Source organism: Procambarus clarkii, chromosome 72 (assembly GCF_040958095.1).
Source record: "Procambarus clarkii isolate CNS0578487 chromosome 72, FALCON_Pclarkii_2.0, whole genome shotgun sequence".
Lineage (NCBI taxonomy): Eukaryota > Metazoa > Arthropoda > Malacostraca > Decapoda > Cambaridae > Procambarus > Procambarus clarkii.
This window is the reverse complement of record NC_091221.1, coordinates 4,312,674-4,333,891: the sequence shown is the minus strand read 5'-3', so window position 1 is coordinate 4,333,891 and position 21,218 is coordinate 4,312,674. Positions and strand designations below refer to the sequence as shown.

The following is a 21,218-nucleotide window of genomic DNA, read 5'->3' as shown; positions in this document are numbered from 1 at the left end:
AATGCCACCCCATCCACTTCTCTTCTCCACATGTTTTGCTATGAAGATAGAGGGAGAATGAACGAGTATTGGGTGGGTGGGCAGGTTGGTGGGGTGTGTGTAAAGTAAAATTGTCTAGGTCTATCTGGTCATTTAAGGAAGTTATTGTTGTTCCAAGAGGAATGAAACAATATATTGCATTTTTTTTAAATCTTTAATATAAATTGAAAGAAAAAGACATTGAACTATACAATGCCACTAGAATCTATTCCATGGATGCAATTATAACAATATTACCAATTATGACAATATTACCAAATTTTTGGTAAATTACCAATATTACCAATATTTGGTGGTGGAAATTGTCTCGTACTGTACTATGTATCCACCCATAACTGTGCTAATATCCAGTCATGTACTACTGTATACTGTAGTTATATTATCCTTCCTTGAGACAGAGAATTGCTAGTATAAACATGTGTAGTGTGTTAATATAATGAAGATCATGGGCATCAACAGGAGTTTAGTAAAATACAGTGTAATGTTAAACTACTTCTGATATGTATCGGCACCAAAATTTGGTGTCATAATTCTTGAAGGCATTCAATTCATGTTTTATCCCTTGGTGAATGACATTAGGGTTCAGTGTTGGATCATATCATAAATTACTGTACTTCATTGTGGACTGTATAATAATGGTAATCCCTAACACTTTCATTTCCATCAGTTGGTCAAACTATTGTGTAGTTGTTTAGTTACAGGATGATACCTATGCTTGTGGTGTCTTGACCACTCTATAACCTTCATAATACAGTATGTTGTTTTGAAGCTTCTGATGATTTTGATATACTGTATACAGTACTACCATCTTATGTAACTGATTTCACACATCTATGGTTCTGTTTACAAAGAATTTACACACTACAATTTCTTTTCATTACTTTGTTTTCTTTGCTTGAATCTATGGCTTATTGTTTTGGATGTTGCTGATTTCAAGAATTACTCCTTATTAATTTTGTGGATTACTGAGACAAATTTTGTACATGATTATATTTCTCTTTTCTCCTGTCTGCAAATTGTCATGTTTAATACCTCCAGGATGCCCTTATAGCTCCAGGAGCAGTTTAATAACATATCTGCACTATTTTCTAATTTATTGATATATTTTTGAAATACAGTATTGAATGTATAAGCATAATACATAGAGCCTAAGCATGCTTCGAGGAGACCATGGGAGTGAAGATCTCCCTGGGTCCAGAAACCCTAGGTTTTACTGTATACTAAAAATGTTATTATTTTCATAATGGTATACAGGTAGTTTTATTTTATTTGAAAACCACTCATCATAATTTACTTTTTAACTGATAAATTTTGACTGAAAATTATTTATAACTTGAGAAAAACAGTAAATACTGTACTTGGCAAATAATGATTTATTTTGGGTTTTCTTCATTTGCAAGAACACACATTCTAAAATACAGTCTCCAGCTTCTGGAGTGTATTAGATAGTTACAAGTACAGTAATTAATCTGAAATACAGAAAACAAGCACCATAGTTTTGCTGGTGGGTATTGACTTTGTTCATAATTCATATAATTTTATGTATTGCTTGATAAAGCAAATGTTCCCGTTGATTCTGAAATTCCAATATTAATACTGATAACCATTTGCTCCACAGAAGCTGTAGATGGTTCTCGGAGAAGCCTACGTAGTGTCAGTTTAGAAAACAACTTTTCTGAGATAACCAGTGTAAGTACAGAAGATTGAAATTGAATTGAAATTGAAATAAGTTTATTGAGGTAAAATACACACAAAGGGATGAGGTAGCTCAAGCTATTCTCACCCCGTTCAGTACATCGTGTTAATACATACATACACACATCACAAACAATCAACATATTACCAAACATTCTGAGAGATGAACATAAACCTTTCCTTGTACAGAAGATTATCCTCATCTCTCACCATTTTCTTCATCTATTTCGTATGGTACATATTTTTAGAAGATATCCCTATCAGCAGGATAAACTAAATTTGCCTTGTTTATTTACACTGCAGTACAGGTGAACTCCATTTAACATTATGGGTTATGTTCCTGAAAACCATGAATTTAACTGAAATGATGTTAATTGAAACCAAAAATCTCATAGGCCTAGTGTGTAGGGTACAGGGTACCCTACACACTAGGGTACAATTCAGGGTACATTGTATTTTAAATTCCTCTATACAGTACTTAAATATACTTTAAATATTTAAAACCATTTACTTTGTGGAAGATTTGGTAAATACTATACTGTACATGGCTAGTACGTGATTACATTTTCATTATTAATGAAAGGCGTTTCTTTTCAATTATCAGCAGTATGGAATTACTGTATCAACATTGTTTATGTGAGGAGTTCCGTCAGCTTATGTGGGGAGGTCCCCACATTGTTTATGTGGGGACTCCCCCTGAAGCTTACCTCCCGCAGGAGGTAAGCTTCAGGGGCTCACCCAAAAACTGGCGTTTCATTACATTCAACACCTGTTTTTTCTTACATTATTTTCTCTATCATTCTCCACTTCTCTTTTGTCTCGCTCTTCCTTGACTCTCCCTCCTCCTTTCCCTCACATTCTCTCTCATTTTTTTTTTAAACATTTAATCCAATTCTTTTATATATTGTCATAAGAATGTATTAGTTGTTGTTGTTTATTAAAGGGAAATTAAAGAGTCGTGCAGGCAACCATTTAATGAGATTGACGGTATTGTCATTACAGACAGGAGGAACCATAGTAACCACTCCACTAAGACCTATTCTCAAACCTCAGCCCTTCACTGACCCGGGCTCCTTAAGGGATAGTGGTGGAACAGCCGATGTTACATACAAGACCCCCTCTTACTTAGGTATATCTTGTGCAGTTAATGGTTACAGTCGACTTAACAGGTGAGGCTCTAAGTAGGTTAATTACATAAAATGGTTAACTGTTTGTATTTTTATATGCAAGTAATCTTATGAAAAGTTTCCTGTTTTTAGTAGTGTCTTTAGATTCTTTAGTGTTCTCTTTAGAAAGAGAATTGCAAGTGCAGTATATATCATGATGTGTGTCCCAGAATGGCAATACTGTAATTTATATGTAGTAAATAGGGTTTTGCAATGTGACAAATCAGTTATTAGTTAAAAATAATTTACAAATGGCTTGTTTTTAATTTTAAGGTATGATTCCTCTCTCCGTGATGGTTTTCGCTCAAGAGATGCTAGCCCAGCACGTTTAGCATTTAGCAGAAGTAGAGATTCTAGTCCTATGCGGCCAGAGTGGAAAGTATTTGATCTTCATACAAAGGTAATAAATTCAAGGCTCAAGATGTAACCTTGTTTTGTTCGAGATGTTTCTGTTAATGGAGTGCCTCAGGGCTCTGTTCTGGGACCTCTGTTATTCATAATACAGTATATGTAAATGATTTAGATTCAGGTTTGAGCAGCAATATTTGCAAATTTGCCAACAATACAAAAATCGGGAGAGAAAGACACACATAAAAAGACTATCACTTCAGGACAATCTAAATAGGGTTTTGAAATGGTCAGCATTGGCAGATGCAGTTTAATGCTGACAAATGTAAGGTTTTGAGGCTAGATAATTATAGTTACAAAATACAGTACGAGCCAGATGGTGTTGAGATTGTGAAAGGGATCTAGGAGTTATAATTAGTAAGACTTTAAAACCAAAAAGTCAATGCATAAATGTTCGTAATAAAGCAAATAAGTCACTGGGATTTATTTCTCGAAACGTTAGTAATAAAACGCCTGATGTTATTCTTCAACTATATCTTGCTCTTGTTAGGCACTATTTAGATTATGCAGTTCAGTTTTGGTCACCATACTATAGAATGGATATAAATTCACTTGAACGCATCCAGCATAGGAGGATAAAGTTAATCCCACAAATTAGAAACCTGTCATGTGAAGAAAGATTGATAAAGCTTAAATTACATTCTCTAGAAAGGCAAAGAATTAGGGCTGACATGATAGCGGTGTACAAGTGGATGAATGGGCATAACAGAGGAGATAGATATTAATAGAGTATTAAAAGTATCTACATAAAATAGAACACAAAACAATGGGTATAAATTGGATAAGTTTAAATTTAGAAAAGACCTGGGTAAATGCTGGTTTGGTAACAGGGTTGTTGATTTGTATACCCATTACCTTGTAACATAATAGAAGTAGGATCCCTTGATTGTTTCAAGTGTAGGTTGAACATATATATGAATGAGATTGGGTGGATATAAATAGAAGCTGCCTCGTATGGGCCCCGGCAGACTGTGGGGTCAGGCAGGGATGCCCAATCAGTGGTCTGCTATTCAACATCGCAACTGAGCCGATACTGAGAACAGCTATCAACGCAGGACTATATATAATAGGGTTTTGTTTAGTGTTACCCATAGTTTTACTTGCCGAGTTTTACCCACAAGGGTTAGTGAATTCGTGAATATTATTCGTGAACTCTCTTCCTATTTGTTAGTCCATAACATACCACTTAAAATTATTGTTTTTTAATGATAGGTAAAAATTAGTAAAGACCAGTTTGTTGGTATTGTTGGTTGGTGTTTAAGGTAAAGATCTTAGATGTCAGCATTTTTCATGTGTTTATTTTCTTAATTTTCAGAGTTAGGTATGCAATGAACATCATAAAATGTCTTTCAGTTCCATAGTTTCCTCATCTGTCAAATCCATAGGGGCAGCACAGAACATTCAGCATCAGTCATGCATGTTAATATGTATGCTAAATGTTAATTGTTTCCAGTAGAGAGGGAATGTAGAACATGTATGAAAGGGGTGTCTGGAGAAATCTACCAAAATGTTATATGATGCAGTACAGGTACAGATATAATGCAGCATAAAAAAGTGGTGATGCATGCTAAATAGTGAATCAGGGAGAAAATTATGCATTTGAATGTATGGACAGGTAAATACAAATGAATTTAGACAATACATGATAGATAAGAAAAAAACAAGTGCAGCAATCGTGAGCAGTATCGAGGTTGAAGGAAGTAATAGACAACAAGACAAGGGGAGAATAACTTCATAACTGGGGAGAATGGCGAATTAATTCTACACATGTTGGTAACAAGCTGCACTACCTCTTAATATAATATTCATTAATATTTTAGATCTTTGACATTGTAAGCAGTTATATAAGCAAATAAAACTAAAAATCTCTCTCTCTCTCTCTCTAGGCTTCACCACAAGCAACTGCTGCCAAGATCAAGGAGCTGAAGGAAGAATTAGCACGTTTTAAGGCAGAGTTTCCTCAACCCCCGGGAGAACGTGGCCGTCAAAACTCGTTAAGAAAACTCGGAAGAAGACCTTCACAGGGTCGCAGTATCAGTGTAGACAGAGGATATCTAGTGAAATCGGGACCTCGGGAGAAAATGAATGGCCATGAAAATGACAAGGCCACAAATGGTGGCAAACATGTCCACCTAGTTGAAATTAGCATGACTGATTCAAGTACATTGAAGTCTTCTAGCTATCAATATTCATTTGAACAAAGTGTTGTTAGAGGCGGCATTAGTGAAACAAGTGATAGTATACACTACACTGCTCACACAAATGGTGACATTCCAGAATCTAAGTCATTTATTCAATCTAGGATTGAGCGGCTGTATGGACCTAGTGCACTTGGGGCAGGATTTCGAAGTCGCCGATCTCTGTTGGAGCTAGAAAAAGAACAGAAAGACAGAGAATCAGGAGGGTATAGGAGTCCTTTATTAGCTTCTCACATAGACAATCATTTTGAACCAGATCAAAAAGCCCCAGAAGGGTTTCCAAGTGTATTTAGACACTTACGGCCCGAATTTAGAACACAGCTGCAAGTGAAGCGTAGCGGTAGGTTGAAAACGGTTATTCCCTTGGAATTACCATCTTTGAGTGCTGCTAATAATGTAGATTCACCTAAGAGACCTGGAAGAGTTATACCAATCATATTAACAGATGCATTAGATAAAACTATTCAAAAACCCCCAGTTCCTCAACCAAAACCCGAGATAATCATTACCAGTGAAACAAATAGAGGAAACAAAGTTGTTAATAGGGACAACAAACCAGTTGTAGTTCAGAAGATTGTTAATGGAAATATAAAAGAAAGTAAAGTGGCATTGGACACAGAATCATATGTTAATGGAAGTACAATAGAGAACACAAATAGTGTTACTGAAGAACAAGAATTGGCTAAGAGAACAAATATTGTTAATGGTGTTTCAGACTCTATACAAGTAAATGGAATTTTCAATGACACTTTGGAAGGAAAAGATGGTCATTATTACTTGAAGGTGAGTATTAAGGTGAAATATTTTCACAAAGGATTGTACTTATATTATGCAATTTTCTTTCCTTAAAATTGATGGTACAAAGCCATTAGTATTCTACCCTAATGAATTGACCTTGAATAATTGAAAATCATTTTAGTGGTTACAAAACTTTTGCCACAAATTCCAAAGATTCTTAATAGGGCAGAATTAGCTTTTATTTTGTAATTATGCTACTAAAATACATAGAATATTTCTTGTACAGTATTTATGATATTGAGTGCATTGTGATCATTATAGCTTTAGTTACTGGGCCCATATTTTTTATTAGAACGTAAAGGTTTGGTAATACTGTGTTCATTTTTTTATATTTTATTGCTATTGATGCTGTCTGTTAAAGGACTTTCAATAATTGTTCATAATATGTATGGAAAGAACACACCCTTTTCTGGGGGGAGCCCCGTCGGCTCCCCGGAGCTATCCCAGGCTGATATGCTAATGTCAGACTTTGGCATCAGTCATGTGTATGGAGTTCTTAGGCCTACCGGGGACCACGGCCAGAACCGGGCCCCCTCAGAGAGGCAAGGGGAGCAATGGCCTATAGAAGCCCCCGTGTAGTTGGAAGCATTCTATGTCTGCCATCGACCGGAACAGGCACCCAGAAAGGTAAGCGCCCCAAAACAAACCCCTATTCTGGTTAAAATTGCTACCTAATACCGAACTAGTGGATAGAACTCCCCAACCGAAAACAAGCAAATTAGTGTGACGTCACACACTGCCGCGCCGCTGTCTGCGCAGCTCCCCCCTCCCCGGGAGGGGGAAGGGGGAGCCCCAGACCCCCCGCGCCGGCTACCCACACCTCAGTTCTTGAGGCTGATGCTATAGGCGATGGTCGTGTGCTCTGGCTCCGGTGTCGCTACTGCACTGTGCTTTGAGTGTGGTGTTAGTTTTGTGGGTGCGAGAGCCAGGAGTTATCTTCAGTACTCGGGCTGCATGCGCCTAGGGCTGCCTTCCCTAGGTGCCCTGTAAGTACTGCCCTTGGGGCTTGGGGCCACCTTCCACAGGCTCCTCGGGGTCTGCCTCTGCTGGTCCGTTTTACCTTTCGGTTTTTCGGCCGCCTGTTGGGCTCTTGGGTGTTCTGTTCTCCCTTGTTACCGGCAGGTAAGAGGCAGTTTGCACTGGTAGGGGCGCAGGGTGCTGCTCAGCTTGTAATTCCCGACATCGCGGCCGGCTCTGTTCCTTGGGGTTCGCTGTCCTCTTGCGGGGTTTTGTTTTTCTTTTTGTTTTTGCCTGGTGGGGGGTTCTGTCATTTTATTCAGTTTGTTTTGCCCTTCCACTGTTCTCCTCGGTGGCGCCCCCTGCTAGGTCCCCGTGAGTGTACACGTCCCTGGGGTTCAGCTTTAGAAGTTTGCTTGGTAGTTTTGGGCGCCGGTTTGCAGCACCCTGCCTGGGACTACCTGAGCGCGAGTCCTCTTAAAGTAAACGCTCAGGACCCTGGGAATCCCCTAGGGGGCGCGTGGGTCCGATGGATGTGACCCCGGGGTCCCCACTCGCTGTGTGCGAGTTTGAGGGTTGCTCGGTCCCCTTGTCTCAGGGTGACCCTCATTGTTTTTGCCTCTGCCATGCTGCCTGTTGGGTCGGTGATACTTTCGACCCTGAGTCCTGTGAGTGTTGCTGCTTGCTTGTGACTCAATTTACCCAATCCTCTGATGATTCTATTCGGGTACAGGCGGCACGTGCGTTGCAGTCTAGATTTCGTCTGTTGCAACGCGCTCGGTTGGTTGCTTCCCCGGATGCCCCGGGGCTGCCCCGCTTTGCTTTTCGAGACCCGGACTTGGGGGTGGGGGTCGCTTCGATCCTGGTTCAGTCCGCACCTCCTCGTCCTTCCCCTTCTGTTCGTTCTGGTCCCCCGCCCCTGCTTCCGGCCCCGAAGCGTCTGAGGGTTTCGGGGTCGGAGCAGGGGTTACTTGATCTCGAGACTCGGGCAGCTTCGGGGGTTGCCCCTTCCGGGGGGGCGGCAGAGGCTTTCGAGTCTTGTCTCCCGGCCGAAGCTTCAGGGTCTGACCAGTGGGCCCCCCTTCCTCCAGCTTTTCCGGCTGCTCCGTCCTTGTCTTGTGGGGTCGGGGCTTGGGGAGAGGACTCGGCCTCGGGTCCTGTGGTGACGGACCTCGAGGCTGGGGAGGGGCTGACTTGGGGGCCTTGGGCCCCGCTGGACCCCGCCGGGGTTTTTCTTCCCACTGAGCGGGGCTTATTGTTACAAGGAGTGGGGTTTTCTTTCCCCCCCTCTGCGTACGAGTTGGATTTGGTGTCGGCCCCTCCCCGGGTACGGTTCCGTGTTCCCCCGGGTACGTCGGTTCCGTCCTTCCGGAGGTTTTCGGCTTATCGCATCCAACCTGGTGTGGTGCGAGCGGCCTTTGCAGCTTACCTCCTGCGTGACCCGGATTATGCCTCGGAAATGGATCCGTCCACGTTCAGGTTTGGGACTTCGTTCCCTTTCTGGCTCCGTTACGAGGTTCCGGAGTCATCCTGGCTAGCAGACTGCCCCTTGTTTGGTCTGGATTCCTGGCATTCCTTCTGTCGTTCCCGCACGCTGGAGTGGCGGGAAGCTTCCACGGTGCTTCAGGTTTTCCTGGGGGGTGAACTTGAGTACCTGAATGAGTGCTTGTTTGCCCCTGCCCTTCCCCGCGATGTGGGCGTTATTCAGCTCCATGTGCAGGTTCCCTCCCTTTCGGCGGCGCTCGTGGCGGAGGACTTGCGCGCTCGGGGCCTTTTGTGTTCGGCCTTGCGGTTCTTTTCCCTCCTGGAGCTGTCTTCGGATTGGCTCGTGGAGGATGTGGGGACGCTTGGGTCCGTCCCGGGGTCCGGCACCTTGTCCTCGGCTGCGCGTTCGTCGGCTGCCTTGTTGAAGCTGTTCACGCCGATTTTGCGGGATGCGGTTTCCCTGTTCTATGCTTCCCGTCTCGCGTGTCGGCAGGCGGTGCTGGGTTCCTCCGTGGAATCTGCTTGGGCTCTGGCTCTTAGGCGTTCTTCACCTTTTTGTCCTCTCCTGTTTGGGGAGTCGGCCGTGGCGCAGTTTATTCAGGCTGCGTCGGCGGCTTGTCGTCCGATGTCGGACTTGTTGGTTTTCCGGGGGTCCCGGGGTGGGTCTTCCCGGAAAGGTCGTGCCAGGGCTCGGGGTTCCTCTCGTCGTGGTAGGCCTCTGGTGTCAGGTTTGGGGTTGGCTCCTCCTGCGGACCCTCCCTCGTCTGGTCGGCGCGGTGTTCGCGCTGTGCGGGGTTCTGGGTCTCGTAAGGGTCGCCGGCCTTTTCGCGGTTTGCCCCTTTGACGGGGCGTTGGGGGGGCGGCTTGCGCTGTTCGCCCGCGCCTGGTCCCACGATTCGTGGGCCTTTCGGGTCGTGTCTCGCGGCCTGCGGTGGCGTTGGGTGGCCCCTCCCCCCTTTGGGGGGTCGGGGCTGGCGGGGCAGGCTTCTTCCCCTGCGCTCTGTCGAGTCGTCTTGGAGTGGGTACGCTTGGGCGTCGTCGAAACGACGTCGTCCCTCAGATGGGTTTCCCGTCTGTTTCCGGTTCCGAAACGGGACTGCGCGGTCCTGCGGTTCATTCTGGACTTGTCCCGTCTGAACCCCTGGGTTCATTGCCCCTCCTTTCGGATGACTACGCTGTCTCAGGTTCGGCTCCTCTTGGAGCCGGGTGCTTGGATGGTGTCCCTGGACCTCCGGGACGCTTATTGGCATGTCCCGATTCATCCGCGGTTCAGGGACTGGCTCGGTTTTGTAGTGGGGCGTCTGAGTTACCGCTTTCGTTGTCTCCCGTTCGGGTTGAACCTGGCACCTCGCGTGTTCACACGCCTTACACGGGTTGTGGTGGCTCGTTTGCGTCTCCTAGGTGTTCGGGTGTTGGCCTACCTCGACGACTGGCTGGTTTGGGCTCCCAGCCAGTCCGCTTGCTTGCTAGCCAGGGATTTGGTTCTTTCCCAGCTCGCCGGGTTCGGGTTCTTGGTGAACTGGAGGAAGTCCCATCTGGTTCCCTCTCAGGTTCGGACTTGGCTGGGTCTCGTGTGGGACTCTCGGACCGCCTCCTTGTCTCTCCCTCCGGAGTCTCTCCTGCGGCTGCGGTCCCGCCTTCGTCTGTTTCTGGAGGGCCCTCGGGTCACCCGGCGGTTGCTCGAGGGGCTGTGCGGGAGCCTGAACTTCGCGATGGTGGTCTACCCGCCGGGTCGGGTTTGGCTTCGACGGCTGTTCTGGTTCCTTCGGGGTTCCCCCTTCCGCCTCTCTCGCGATCGCAGAGTTCGACCCCCGGGGGACTTGCGTCGGTTGCTGCGTCACCGGCTTCCTCTTCGGGTTTTTCGGGGTTCAGTGCCTTGGCGCCTACCCGAGCCCTCGCTCGATGTGTACACGGATGCGTCGTCTCTCGGCTGGGGTTTTGTGACCAGTGCTCACCAGGCCGGCCAGGGGCGTTGGGATCCGTCCTTCCGTCGAGCTCACAGTACGGTGCGGGAGTTCGCGGCGGTGTGGTTTGCTCTGGGGAGGATTCGGGTGGCCCGCGGATCGACGATTCGGCTCCATTCGGACTGCTCTCCGGTGGTTCATTGCCTGAACCGCGGGGGTTCGATGCGGTCCTTGTCTCTTTGGGGTTGGTCGCTTCGGGTGACTCGTCTGCTGAGTTCTCGGGGTTTGGCTCTCCTGGCGGTTCACGTACGGGGCGTGTCCAACGTCTTGGCCGACGCCCTGTCTCGCTTCGTTCCCCTCTCCACGGAGTGGACGGTCGACAACGAGTCCTTCCGTTGGCTTTGCCAGACGTTCGGGCGCCCCGAGGTGGACCTCTTCGCGTCGGCGTGGTCGCGGCGTCTTCCCGTTTATGCGGCGCCCTTCCCCGATTGCGAGGCCGTCGGGGTCGATGCCTTTCGGCTCGACTGGTCGAGGTGGGGGTTCCTGTACCTCTTTCCCCCAGTTCGGCTGTTGCTCCAGGTCCTGACTCGCTTAGAGACTTACCAGGGGAGAGTTGTCCTTCTGGCCCCTTGGTGGCCGGCCCAGCCTTGGTTTCAGGCGCTGGTTGCTCGGTGTCCGAACCCGAGGGTTTTCCCGCGGCTCCGCCTCTTTCAGCAGATCGGGCCGGTACGTCACGTAGCTGGTTCGATCTTCTCCTCGAGTCTTCGCGTATGGGTTTTTTGACTCGAGTCTATCATCATCTCTATGGTGATCAGGTGGCCTCCTTGTTGGTGTCCCACCTGAGGGCTTCTTCTCGGCGGCAGTATGAAGTTTCCTGGCGGTCCTTCCGTTTCTTTTTGCGTCTTCGTCGTGTTAGCTCCTTGTCTGTTCGGGTGGTCTTGTCCTTCCTCTCGTGGTTGTTTCAGGACCGTCATCTTATGCCTAACACTGTCGCTTCGTATCGTGCGGCGCTGGCGGAGCCGCTTCAGCTTGCTTTCGGTATCGATGTTACGTCTGCGCCGTTTCGCAAGCTGTCTCGTGCATTGTTTCACCTCCGGCCTGCTCATGCGTCGCCTGAGCCGTCCTGGTCTTTGGACAGAGTGCTCGCTTTCCTTTCATCTCCTCGTTTCGTTGTGGCCCCTTCGGTCCAGGATTGTTTTTCCAAGGCACTTTTCTTGTTGGCTTTGGCCTCTGGGGGTCGGGTAGGGGAGCTTCATGCTCTCCTCCGGCGCAGGGGTTTCTGCTCTTTTGGTCGTGGTGATAGTTTTGTTCGTTTGCAGCCGTCTCCTTCTTTTCTGGCGAAGAATGAGACTGCTGCGTTCCGGAGGGGTCCCTGGGTGGTTGATGCTTGGTTGGTCAGGCCGGGGGTGCATCATGTTTTGTGTCCGGTTGCGGCGCTTCGCCGTTATTTGCGCGCCACAGCTTCTGTGTCCGGGGACGCGCTGTGGGTTGATCCGGTTTCCCTTCTTCCCTGTTCGCGGGTTCGGGTCTCTCAGGTCGTCCGCAGGGTTATTAGGTCTAGCCAGCCTGCGGTCTATCCCCGTGCCCATGACGTTCGTAAGTTCGCGGCTCTTGCTGCCGTCTTTGGGAATATGTCTTGGTCTGATATTCGGGCGCGGGGATTTTGGCGGTCGAACAGGGTCCTGGCTGCTCGTTACCTTGTGAATGTCCCTGGCCCTCGTCGGGCCTGTGTTGCTTTGGGTCGGCGGTTGCAGCCAGTTGTCTCGGCTTCGAGTTGAGGGGTGAGCGACGACCGCCTCCCGGGTACGTCCCTCTTTTTCTGTCTGTGGGTAGTTAGCTCCGGGGAGCCGACGGGGCTCCCCCCAGAAAACCAGCGTTGAATGTAATGAAACGCCATTTTCTGGGTGAGTCCCGGAGGCTCCCCGGCATCCCTCCCTCCCTCCGGTCGGCGGTTTTTCGCGTTTTTGACATCCAGCCTCAAGAACTGAGGTGTGGGTAGCCGGCGCGGGGGGTCTGGGGCTCCCCCTTCCCCCTCCCGGGGAGGGGGGAGCTGCGCAGACAGCGGCGCGGCAGTGTGTGACGTCACACTAATTTGCTTGTTTTCGGTTGGGGAGTTCTATCCACTAGTTCGGTATTAGGTAGCAATTTTAACCAGAATAGGGGTTTGTTTTGGGGCGCTTACCTTTCTGGGTGCCTGTTCCGGTCGATGGCAGACATAGAATGCTTCCAACTACACGGGGGCTTCTATAGGCCATTGCTCCCCTTGCCTCTCTGAGGGGGCCCGGTTCTGGCCGTGGTCCCCGGTAGGCCTAAGAACTCCATACACATGACTGATGCCAAAGTCTGACATTAGCATATCAGCCTGGGATAGCTCCGGGGAGCCTCCGGGACTCACCCAGAAAATGGCGTTTCATTACATTCAACGCTGGTTTTTTCTTAGAAATGTTATTCAAATGGAGATATCACTCCCCTCAAAAAAAAAAAAATTATATATATATATATATATATATATATATATATATATATATATATATATATATATATATATATATATATATATATATATATATATATATATATAATATAAAATATAGGGAGTACCACCTCTGGCTGGAAGAAGGGGGACCCATAGCCTCGGAGGAAACCACACATAACGCATTAGAGGGAATGTTTAGATCCCCTCCAATACAGTTTGTGTGCTTTTCTCCTACCACCCCCTTCCTTTTTTTTTTTGTGTGTGTGTGTGTGTGTATATTATATATATAATAAAGATCCACATAAAGATTATATATATATATATATATATATCTTTATGTGGATCTTTATTATATATATAATACACACACACACACACACACACTGTGATTATTGTTTTTAGATGTACAAGATTTATAAAATTATGTCTTAACCATTAATGTTCTGCAATTGAACATTAACTTGAACCAAATTTTCTATTTTAAAATGGATACTCAAAAACTACTTTATATACAAAAATGTTCACCAAGAATTGTTTCCTCTATTCTTTTAATTGTGTAACTGGAAAGAGTAGGTAATGTTCTTACTATAGAGGTAAACAAAAGTATAAATTTGTTGTTTAGGTCAATGTAAGCCCAAGAAAAGTATGCATGGGACCAAAGCAGAATTGCTTCTGCCAAAAAGGTTTTGAGAAAAATAAGATGCATTTCCGAACAAATAATTTGATTACAAATGAGAAAAAAAATAACCTACAGTACTGACAGTCACAATACTTAATACAAATTTGTTTTAATTGTACAAAAACTCATTTTAAAGTAAATTAAAATGTTTGTGGCTTATCTTTCAACCAAACATTTAGTTATTTAAATGTAGTTGATATTTTATTATTTTTTCAGGTGGTAGAAAAAGTAGTAAATAATATTGAAGCAACGGTTGCTGAAATTGAATCTGAACTTAAATTACGAGAGCCAGAAATGAGCGAAGAGGTGCGTGGAAAGGTGTTTGCAGCTATAGGAAAGGCGCGTCTTCTTGTATCGCAGAAAATTCAGCAATTTCAAGGCCTCTGTCATAAGAACATTGTGAGTAGCTAAATTCCTATCAGTGTGTGTTGAGGTGAAAGTTATTACTGTACACTACTTGTACTGAGGTTGTGGTGGGAGACCTGGTCGGGGATTGGGCCGCAGGGACGTTGAGACCCAAAATCATCGCAAGGCAACTGCAAGGTAAGGTCTTGACTATAGCCACCAAAATATTAAAAGTTTTTGAGCTTTTAAATTTCTTCATTACTGAATAAATGTTGCACTACAGAATTCTAAACAGGTCTTAGTCTTTCTACCAAATAATTAAAGGTATGTCAAATTTACAACACTTAAATTGCAATATGACAAGTTTCAATGCATTTCTGTGCAGGCATCAGCAGCATCTTAAGCACTGGTGCTGCTAAGCCCTTTGCACAAAGTATCAACAAGGTAAGGCCCTATGAAATGGTAAGGTTTGCCAAATGAAACAAATCACTGCTTGAAAGAGAAATGGTGAGGAAAACAGCACAAACGATACTTGGTAATGGATGAGCAAAACAAACTAAAACTCATACAGGGGTAAAGATGCATAGCTGGAAGTACCCTGATTGGTAGTTTAAGTCACCTTATTGTTCCAATAAATTTCCTCATGGAAATATATCACTTTGATGTGACATCTTTGTGTACCTGAAGCTGGTGTGTAAAATTGCCTTTACCTACACCAGAGTACTTGGGGGTTATATGTAAAACTTGGACTGGCTTCAGTAGAAACCTCCAGACTTTCTGTGGATTCAGTGGAATCCCAGGTTGTATAACTTACAGTGTGTCATGGTAAAGGGGTAAGGTAATACACCTGTACTCTCTTCTTTGTCTCACATAGGTTCTTTGTTACAGGCTGGAACTATAGGCGAGGAATTTCCTACAACTTGCGAAGATCTTGCTGGCTTTTGGGATATGGTGTCCATCCAAGTTGAAGACATTAAAAATTCTTTACAAGAAATCATGGTGCTTCGTGCTAATGGATGGAAAGAGGTACAATTAATCAAATTTATTTTATCCATTTATGTTTGTAAAATGTCTTTTTTTGTAATTATATAAGAAAATGTTTACATATTTAATAATGAGTTATGAAAAGTACTGTAATGCTGACCTGTTAATAAAAATTTACCTTTTTGTCTAATTTTTTTTTACTGAAGATAACTCAAGATATAACCGATGGAGTTGATAAAAATGTGACGACTGGTCATGCGCGTCGGAAACCTGCACCAAGGCCATCCAGACCGGCCAAGTCTACAAGAGCTAGTGCTGAGAAAACAGAGGAAGGGAAGACGAGGGACGAAGCCAGGAAAAAAATGCTGGAGGAGAGACGGAAGGCCATGAAGGAAGCCCTGAGAGCCAAGAAAGCAGAAACTGAAGCAAGAAGGGAAGGACTAAATAGTGAGGCTCCTGTGGAAATTTTTATCCCAGAATGCAAGTAGAAGATTGTTGCTGTAATAGGGTTTTTAAATCCCTGAATGTTTAATTTGTGATAAGAATGCAAGTGAATTTTTGTGATGAAAATTGTTGGTAGTATTCTTTTAAACCTGGTCATTATGTTAAAGTGCTACAGGTGTCAGCTTTAATGGCTTTACACTAACTGAATAAGTCGGGTAGAATAAAATAGCAGATTTAGACCATTATGAACTTGTTTAATATTAAGGTGGGTGATGGTTACAAAAAATTGTCAGGATCTTTAAACCTACCTTTAAATCCACTAGTGAACTAATATCTGTTCAGTTCACAATAGGAGTGTGTTATTGTCATATGAAAAAACTCCAGATTTTATCTTTGAACATGTTCAGACATTATTGTGTTACTGCTGATTTCAGTGCTAGATTTGCCCAGTGATGCTGTGTTGGAGCCTCTGCATCCTGTTTACAGGTTTTGTCTGCAATATACTGTATTGTGAACATAATCTGCAGTGTCAGTGATATAAATTCATTACAGGCAGTTGTATTCCTTGGAACTCAAGCTCAAAAAATATCCCATTTTCCATTGTCCTTACGAGTTAAGTGAAACTAGAGAAAATGTTGCATGACTTTACAAACTTGTTAATTTTGGGTACAGCAACTCTGGTAACACAAAGTATAGTTGTAAACATGACTTTAATTAGCTTGTGTCCAGACAGTGACGTGCAAATATTTTTTTGTATATTCGCTTCATATTTGTATTTTACATTTCTTATTGTTTTAGCATTTAATTAAAATTTTAGAACTAGATCTTTGAAATTGCAGCGCATTAAATAGATATGTCTAATGGTCTTTACCCGCAGTATTCAGATTCTTTAGCGACTTTAATACTTTTATATTTTCTCAGCTTCTATGTCTAGATTCACACTCGGTGCTTATATTAACTACTCTTCAACAAACATTTACTGAAAGTTCTCCTACTAGTTACTTATCACTTTTCTTGTTCATGTAACCAAGATAATTTCTTGTTGAAGCCATGCTCTCTCATCTCTATATACAGTATATCATAAAAGGTGTGCACACAAACCACAAAAATAAAGCTTTGAATGGTGATGAATAGTTTCAAGTCCCTCAGTTGCTCACTGAGGTAATGTTCTCTCTCACAGTCATGACCAAACAGCAGTCAAGCAAGGGCATGTTCATTCCCCTGTGCAAATGACTGTACCAGACCATAAGTGGAGGAAGACACTGAAGATTTCTCGAGCCATTCCAGAATGGCCTCCAGTAAGCTGATCTACACTCAAGAAACCCCTCTAAGTAGTACTCAACCATAAAGAGACTGCCATGTATTGCTATACTGTTTGCAAGCTGGCCATCTGGCCACAACCCCTAACCACCACCACCAGATGTTAATACCTATACGCTCAACAGAATAGCAAGGAACAGTCCACCTCACAGTTATTGACTCACAGCCCAATTAATACAAAGTTGGTAGAAATGGACATCTACAGTAGTATCCAATTAGCCTATGTTAAGAATGAATGTGATTCTGCCCCCCCCCCCCCCCAACATTCAAAACCAACCAATTCTTATTAAATTGATAAAATTTAACCTGTAAGATGAACCTCCAGCCAAAGTTTCAGTATTGTAATCCAAAAGGAAACAAAAAATAAAATCTCCCAAAAAAAGAGCATCATTTCAAAATGACACTATTGACACTGCCAAGTTTAAAATTAATCAAGTCATGATATTAAGTATCCAAAAATGAGGTAATTGTTGTACCGCAGCTGAACTGCACAATGCAATCCCATCCAGCCAGGCTGTTTGGCTTGCAGGAGCCTGAATAAAAGCAAGGTGGGTTGCCCCCTTTGATTATGCTGAAATTGTGGGTGTTGATACCTCGTGGTGGTTTGGGGTAGCAACTGGGTGGCCATTTAGCAATTAGTAGAGCTTACTGCAAGTCATTCTGGGCTGGGCTGACTTATAGTCTGGTATGGTGGTTTTCAAAGATTCCCACTGCACTGAGGAATGTGTCCTGGCTTAGCTGTTGTTCATTCATGTTTGCATGAGAGCAGGACATTGTCTCAGGAAACAACAGTGTGTGGTCTAGGTCAGGAACATTACCAGCATAATGATACTAAGCATTTAAGGCCTAGTTCCAATTGTGTAAAGACCTTATCCAAAAGTGCATTTCAGTCCTACATATATTTCCCGATTTTTGGCATTTTGTGTTTTATACAGTTTTCTATTTTCCAGTTTTATGTATTGAATGTTTTTGAAAATAGATCACCATTGTGGAAACTAAACTTCATTTGTGCTTTCTTAGTCGAGGACCCTCAGATGCTCACTGGGCCAGAATTGTTAGTCCCACTTGGACTCTCATTACTGAGTATCTTTACATACAGTTGTCAGTAAAATGAAGGAATGGTTGACAGTGGCGAGTCAAACTCGAGCCTTCACAAAGGCACCAACTCACTATTGTACAAATGTAGTACAGAAATATAAGTAACACCCTCTACAAGTACTGATTAGAAACAAAAAGAATGCAAAATTAAACTAAAGCCAACCAAGGTGGCAGCATCCACACAACAGGGTTGGCGGGGGGGGGGGGGGGGGGGGGAGCTGACTACCTTACTTTGTGCGTAGAGCCCATTACCTTGTTGGTAAGGTATGTTGGTCAGTGTTCATGCATGGGAGACAGCGGTGGTTTGGAAAGCACATAGATGCATCTTAATTCTTCAAGGCTAGTCTCTCAATATGCCGTTAGTTTTCTGGTGGCGCATTTTCTGGTTTCGGGAGTTTTTATACTCCCTGATTTGTGATAACTTGATCCAACAGGCTTGGAGCGGCTCGCAGGCCCACATGTCCACTACAGCCTGGTTGATTCGGTACTTGTTGCAAGAACTTATCTAGGTGCCTCTTGAATACATCCACCTTTGGTTTCATTCTGTTCACCATTGTGGTGGTGATCTTGAGCCATAGCTTCGCTTCTGGCTTGCCAAGTTCAAACTGTCTATGTGGTCACATTTGTCAGGACTCCAGTGTGCTTGTAGACAACGTCTCATTTTGTTCAGTTGAGCTCAGATGAGCCCTCCTTTCTTTGCATATGCAGCACATTTTGTCTTCCCCAGGTGGATATCTCTGCCCCAATGTGGAACAAAAGGTTTTCTGTGTATGGTATGTAGCTTCATTTCCCAATACAGTTCTATTGTATTGGATATATTTAGTCTCACCTGTGGTCAGTAAAGGGGTTTTTCTTAGTTTTCTCCACTCAAGATGATGTTGCCTGTCTGGTCTAAGTTAAGGACCTTTGAATGCTGTTATTCTTCTGGTTCTCATGTGGATTGTTCGGCCTTGCTGAAAAGTTGCCCCAACTCGGGCTTTACAGCTTCAAGGCACTCTGCCAATCATCATATGTAGTTTTTTGGGGGCTTGTATACAATTTTATTTGAGGCAGCTGACTGAACTTCAATTTCATGTTTTTCCTTCATTAGTGTTAGGTCGCTTGGCTGGTACTTCAGCGCTTTCATTGCTGTCATCACTCACTGTGTGGGTGCTCTTTCCATTTTTACTCTTTCACCTGCATCTTACAGGTATGCTCCATTTATGTCTTTCAGTTTGGCTTGGGCTCAAATTTTGTTGTTACCCACTTCTTTCTAATCCAATCCCTCAAGTTAGGTTGGGTTCAAAAACCCGGCATTTGCCTTCCGTCTTGTCCACCTATCCCCTTCCGTCTTGTCCACCTATCCCCTTCCGTCTTGTCCACCTATCCCCTTCCGTCTTGTCCACCTATCCCCTTCCGTCTTGTCCACCTATCCCCTTCCGTCTCGTCCACCTATCCCCTTCCGTCTCGTCCACCTATCCCCTTCCGTCTCGTCCACCTATCCCCTTCCGTCTCGTCCACCTATCCCCTTCCGTCTCGTCCACCTATCCCCTTCCGTCTTGTCCACCTATCCCCGTCCGTCTTGTCCACCTATCTATCCCCTTCCGAGACTCTTATGCTGATTGCCACCAGGGGAAGATTGATTTTCTAACAGTATTTAGACATTATACTGTTATGTAATATGTATATATACATATTTAGTACATATTAATTATTATGCCTTTAGGTTCTAATTAGCACTTGTGGGGGTGTGGTAACGACTCCTCCTTTGTTTGGTAGTGAGCCAAATTGTTGGCGGTGGTGGCTTAAATTAGACTTGCCATTATTACTCTTTCCTAACAAGACAATTTGCCAAGATACTTTTGAGGAAAGAAAAAAAATCACAAAAACCTATCATACAGATATGAACCCTATGTGAATCCCAGTGACTCGGACAGCATTCTAGGGACCAGCTTCAAAAGGAGTGTTCAACTACACTCTACACCCAGTTTTTACTTTTGTACTAATATTTGAGAGCAAATATTTTCCTTACCATGCTCATATTGTGTACCATGTTTATCTGCTATTTATTTGGGGCCTTAGATTGTATAGTGAGAAGCATCACTAGTATCTATACAGTACTGTTAGACGTTGCCGTCAGTGAGGCAAGTTTGAATTGTTAACATGTTCTAAATAGACAAAATATTCCAGGAACTGCTAATAAATTCAATGACATTTTTGTGCAAGTAAATGACAAAGTTTGTACCTCACACTTATAATAGCATTAAACTGACCCTAACTTTGTGGAGAGGTTTTGTTGGGTTTTATCGAGTCATATTGTAAACTGGTTGCCGCCATTTATTTTGGGCTGGAAGAATTGTTTTTGTAATGAATGAATATTAGAAACGTGCCTTGTATTTGCTTCCCATACAAACATTCAATTGTTTAATGCATAGATATCTTTGTTCATCATTGTATGCATACTTATATAATTAGGCAGCTGTTGATGTTTGTCTAAACTTTTATATACCAAAATGTTAACATTTATTAACCTAATGAAAGTGAATATTTAATTATATAATGGGTCAGTGAAGTGTCAGAATGAATAAATCTAAAACAGTTTTCATCTTTATAATGAACCTATATTATGTTACACATTGCTTTAGCATAGTAATTTTTAGTAATGTTGATTTCTTTTCCAAATGTTTTCAGATTGTTTGAGACATTGATCTCTATAATGAAATGTAAATTCATCCTTGGGCTCAGCCGATCAAGGTTGCAATTGTCAAAAATGGGAAATTAATCTCCACTTAATATGAACAGAACATATTCATATTGCATGTACATATTCATGCAATTGCATAAACTACACGTGCATGTTTCATGTTAATGAAACACGGGCAATGTATATACTGTACATCTGTGTATTTAGAAATGTGCATGAACTGCACGGTCAGACAAACCCAAGTGCGTGTATGCATGTGTGTAAACATGCATGATTCTGCAAAATCAAATTGCCTGACATCTCATTCATATATATATATTATTATTATATAGCAATTTACCAAAGGGAACTATTGTACTGCATAATTAAAATTGTTTACTAAATTTTAACCCACTTAACGTGAATGTCACAAAATGTTGTAAAGGTTTTACAATAAAGTGCACCAAATTAGCTCAAAATCATGATAGACTAATTTTGGGAAATTAATGAAAATAAACAAGATGAACAACTGGTCCTGTAAATTTGTGACTTAGTTTTAT

At 43.5% G+C, this 21,218-nt stretch overlaps 1 protein-coding gene across 1 annotated transcript in view; it reads left to right on the top strand.

Moving 5' to 3' along the window:
- The window catches only part of LOC123773768 (uncharacterized), a gene marked incomplete in the record, with an annotated part of 148,893 nt that extends 128,318 nt beyond the window's left edge, over positions 1 to 20,575 (top strand). Inside the window, 7 exon segments of the mRNA XM_069312348.1 lie at positions 1,658 to 1,728; positions 2,737 to 2,903; positions 3,174 to 3,300; positions 5,195 to 6,289; positions 14,022 to 14,204; positions 15,039 to 15,176; positions 15,341 to 20,575. Of these exon segments, the coding sequence (XP_069168449.1) occupies positions 1,658 to 1,728; positions 2,737 to 2,903; positions 3,174 to 3,300; positions 5,195 to 6,289; positions 14,022 to 14,204; positions 15,039 to 15,176; positions 15,341 to 15,622 (2,063 nt within the window).
- Positions 20,576 to 21,218: the final 643 nt, after the last annotated feature.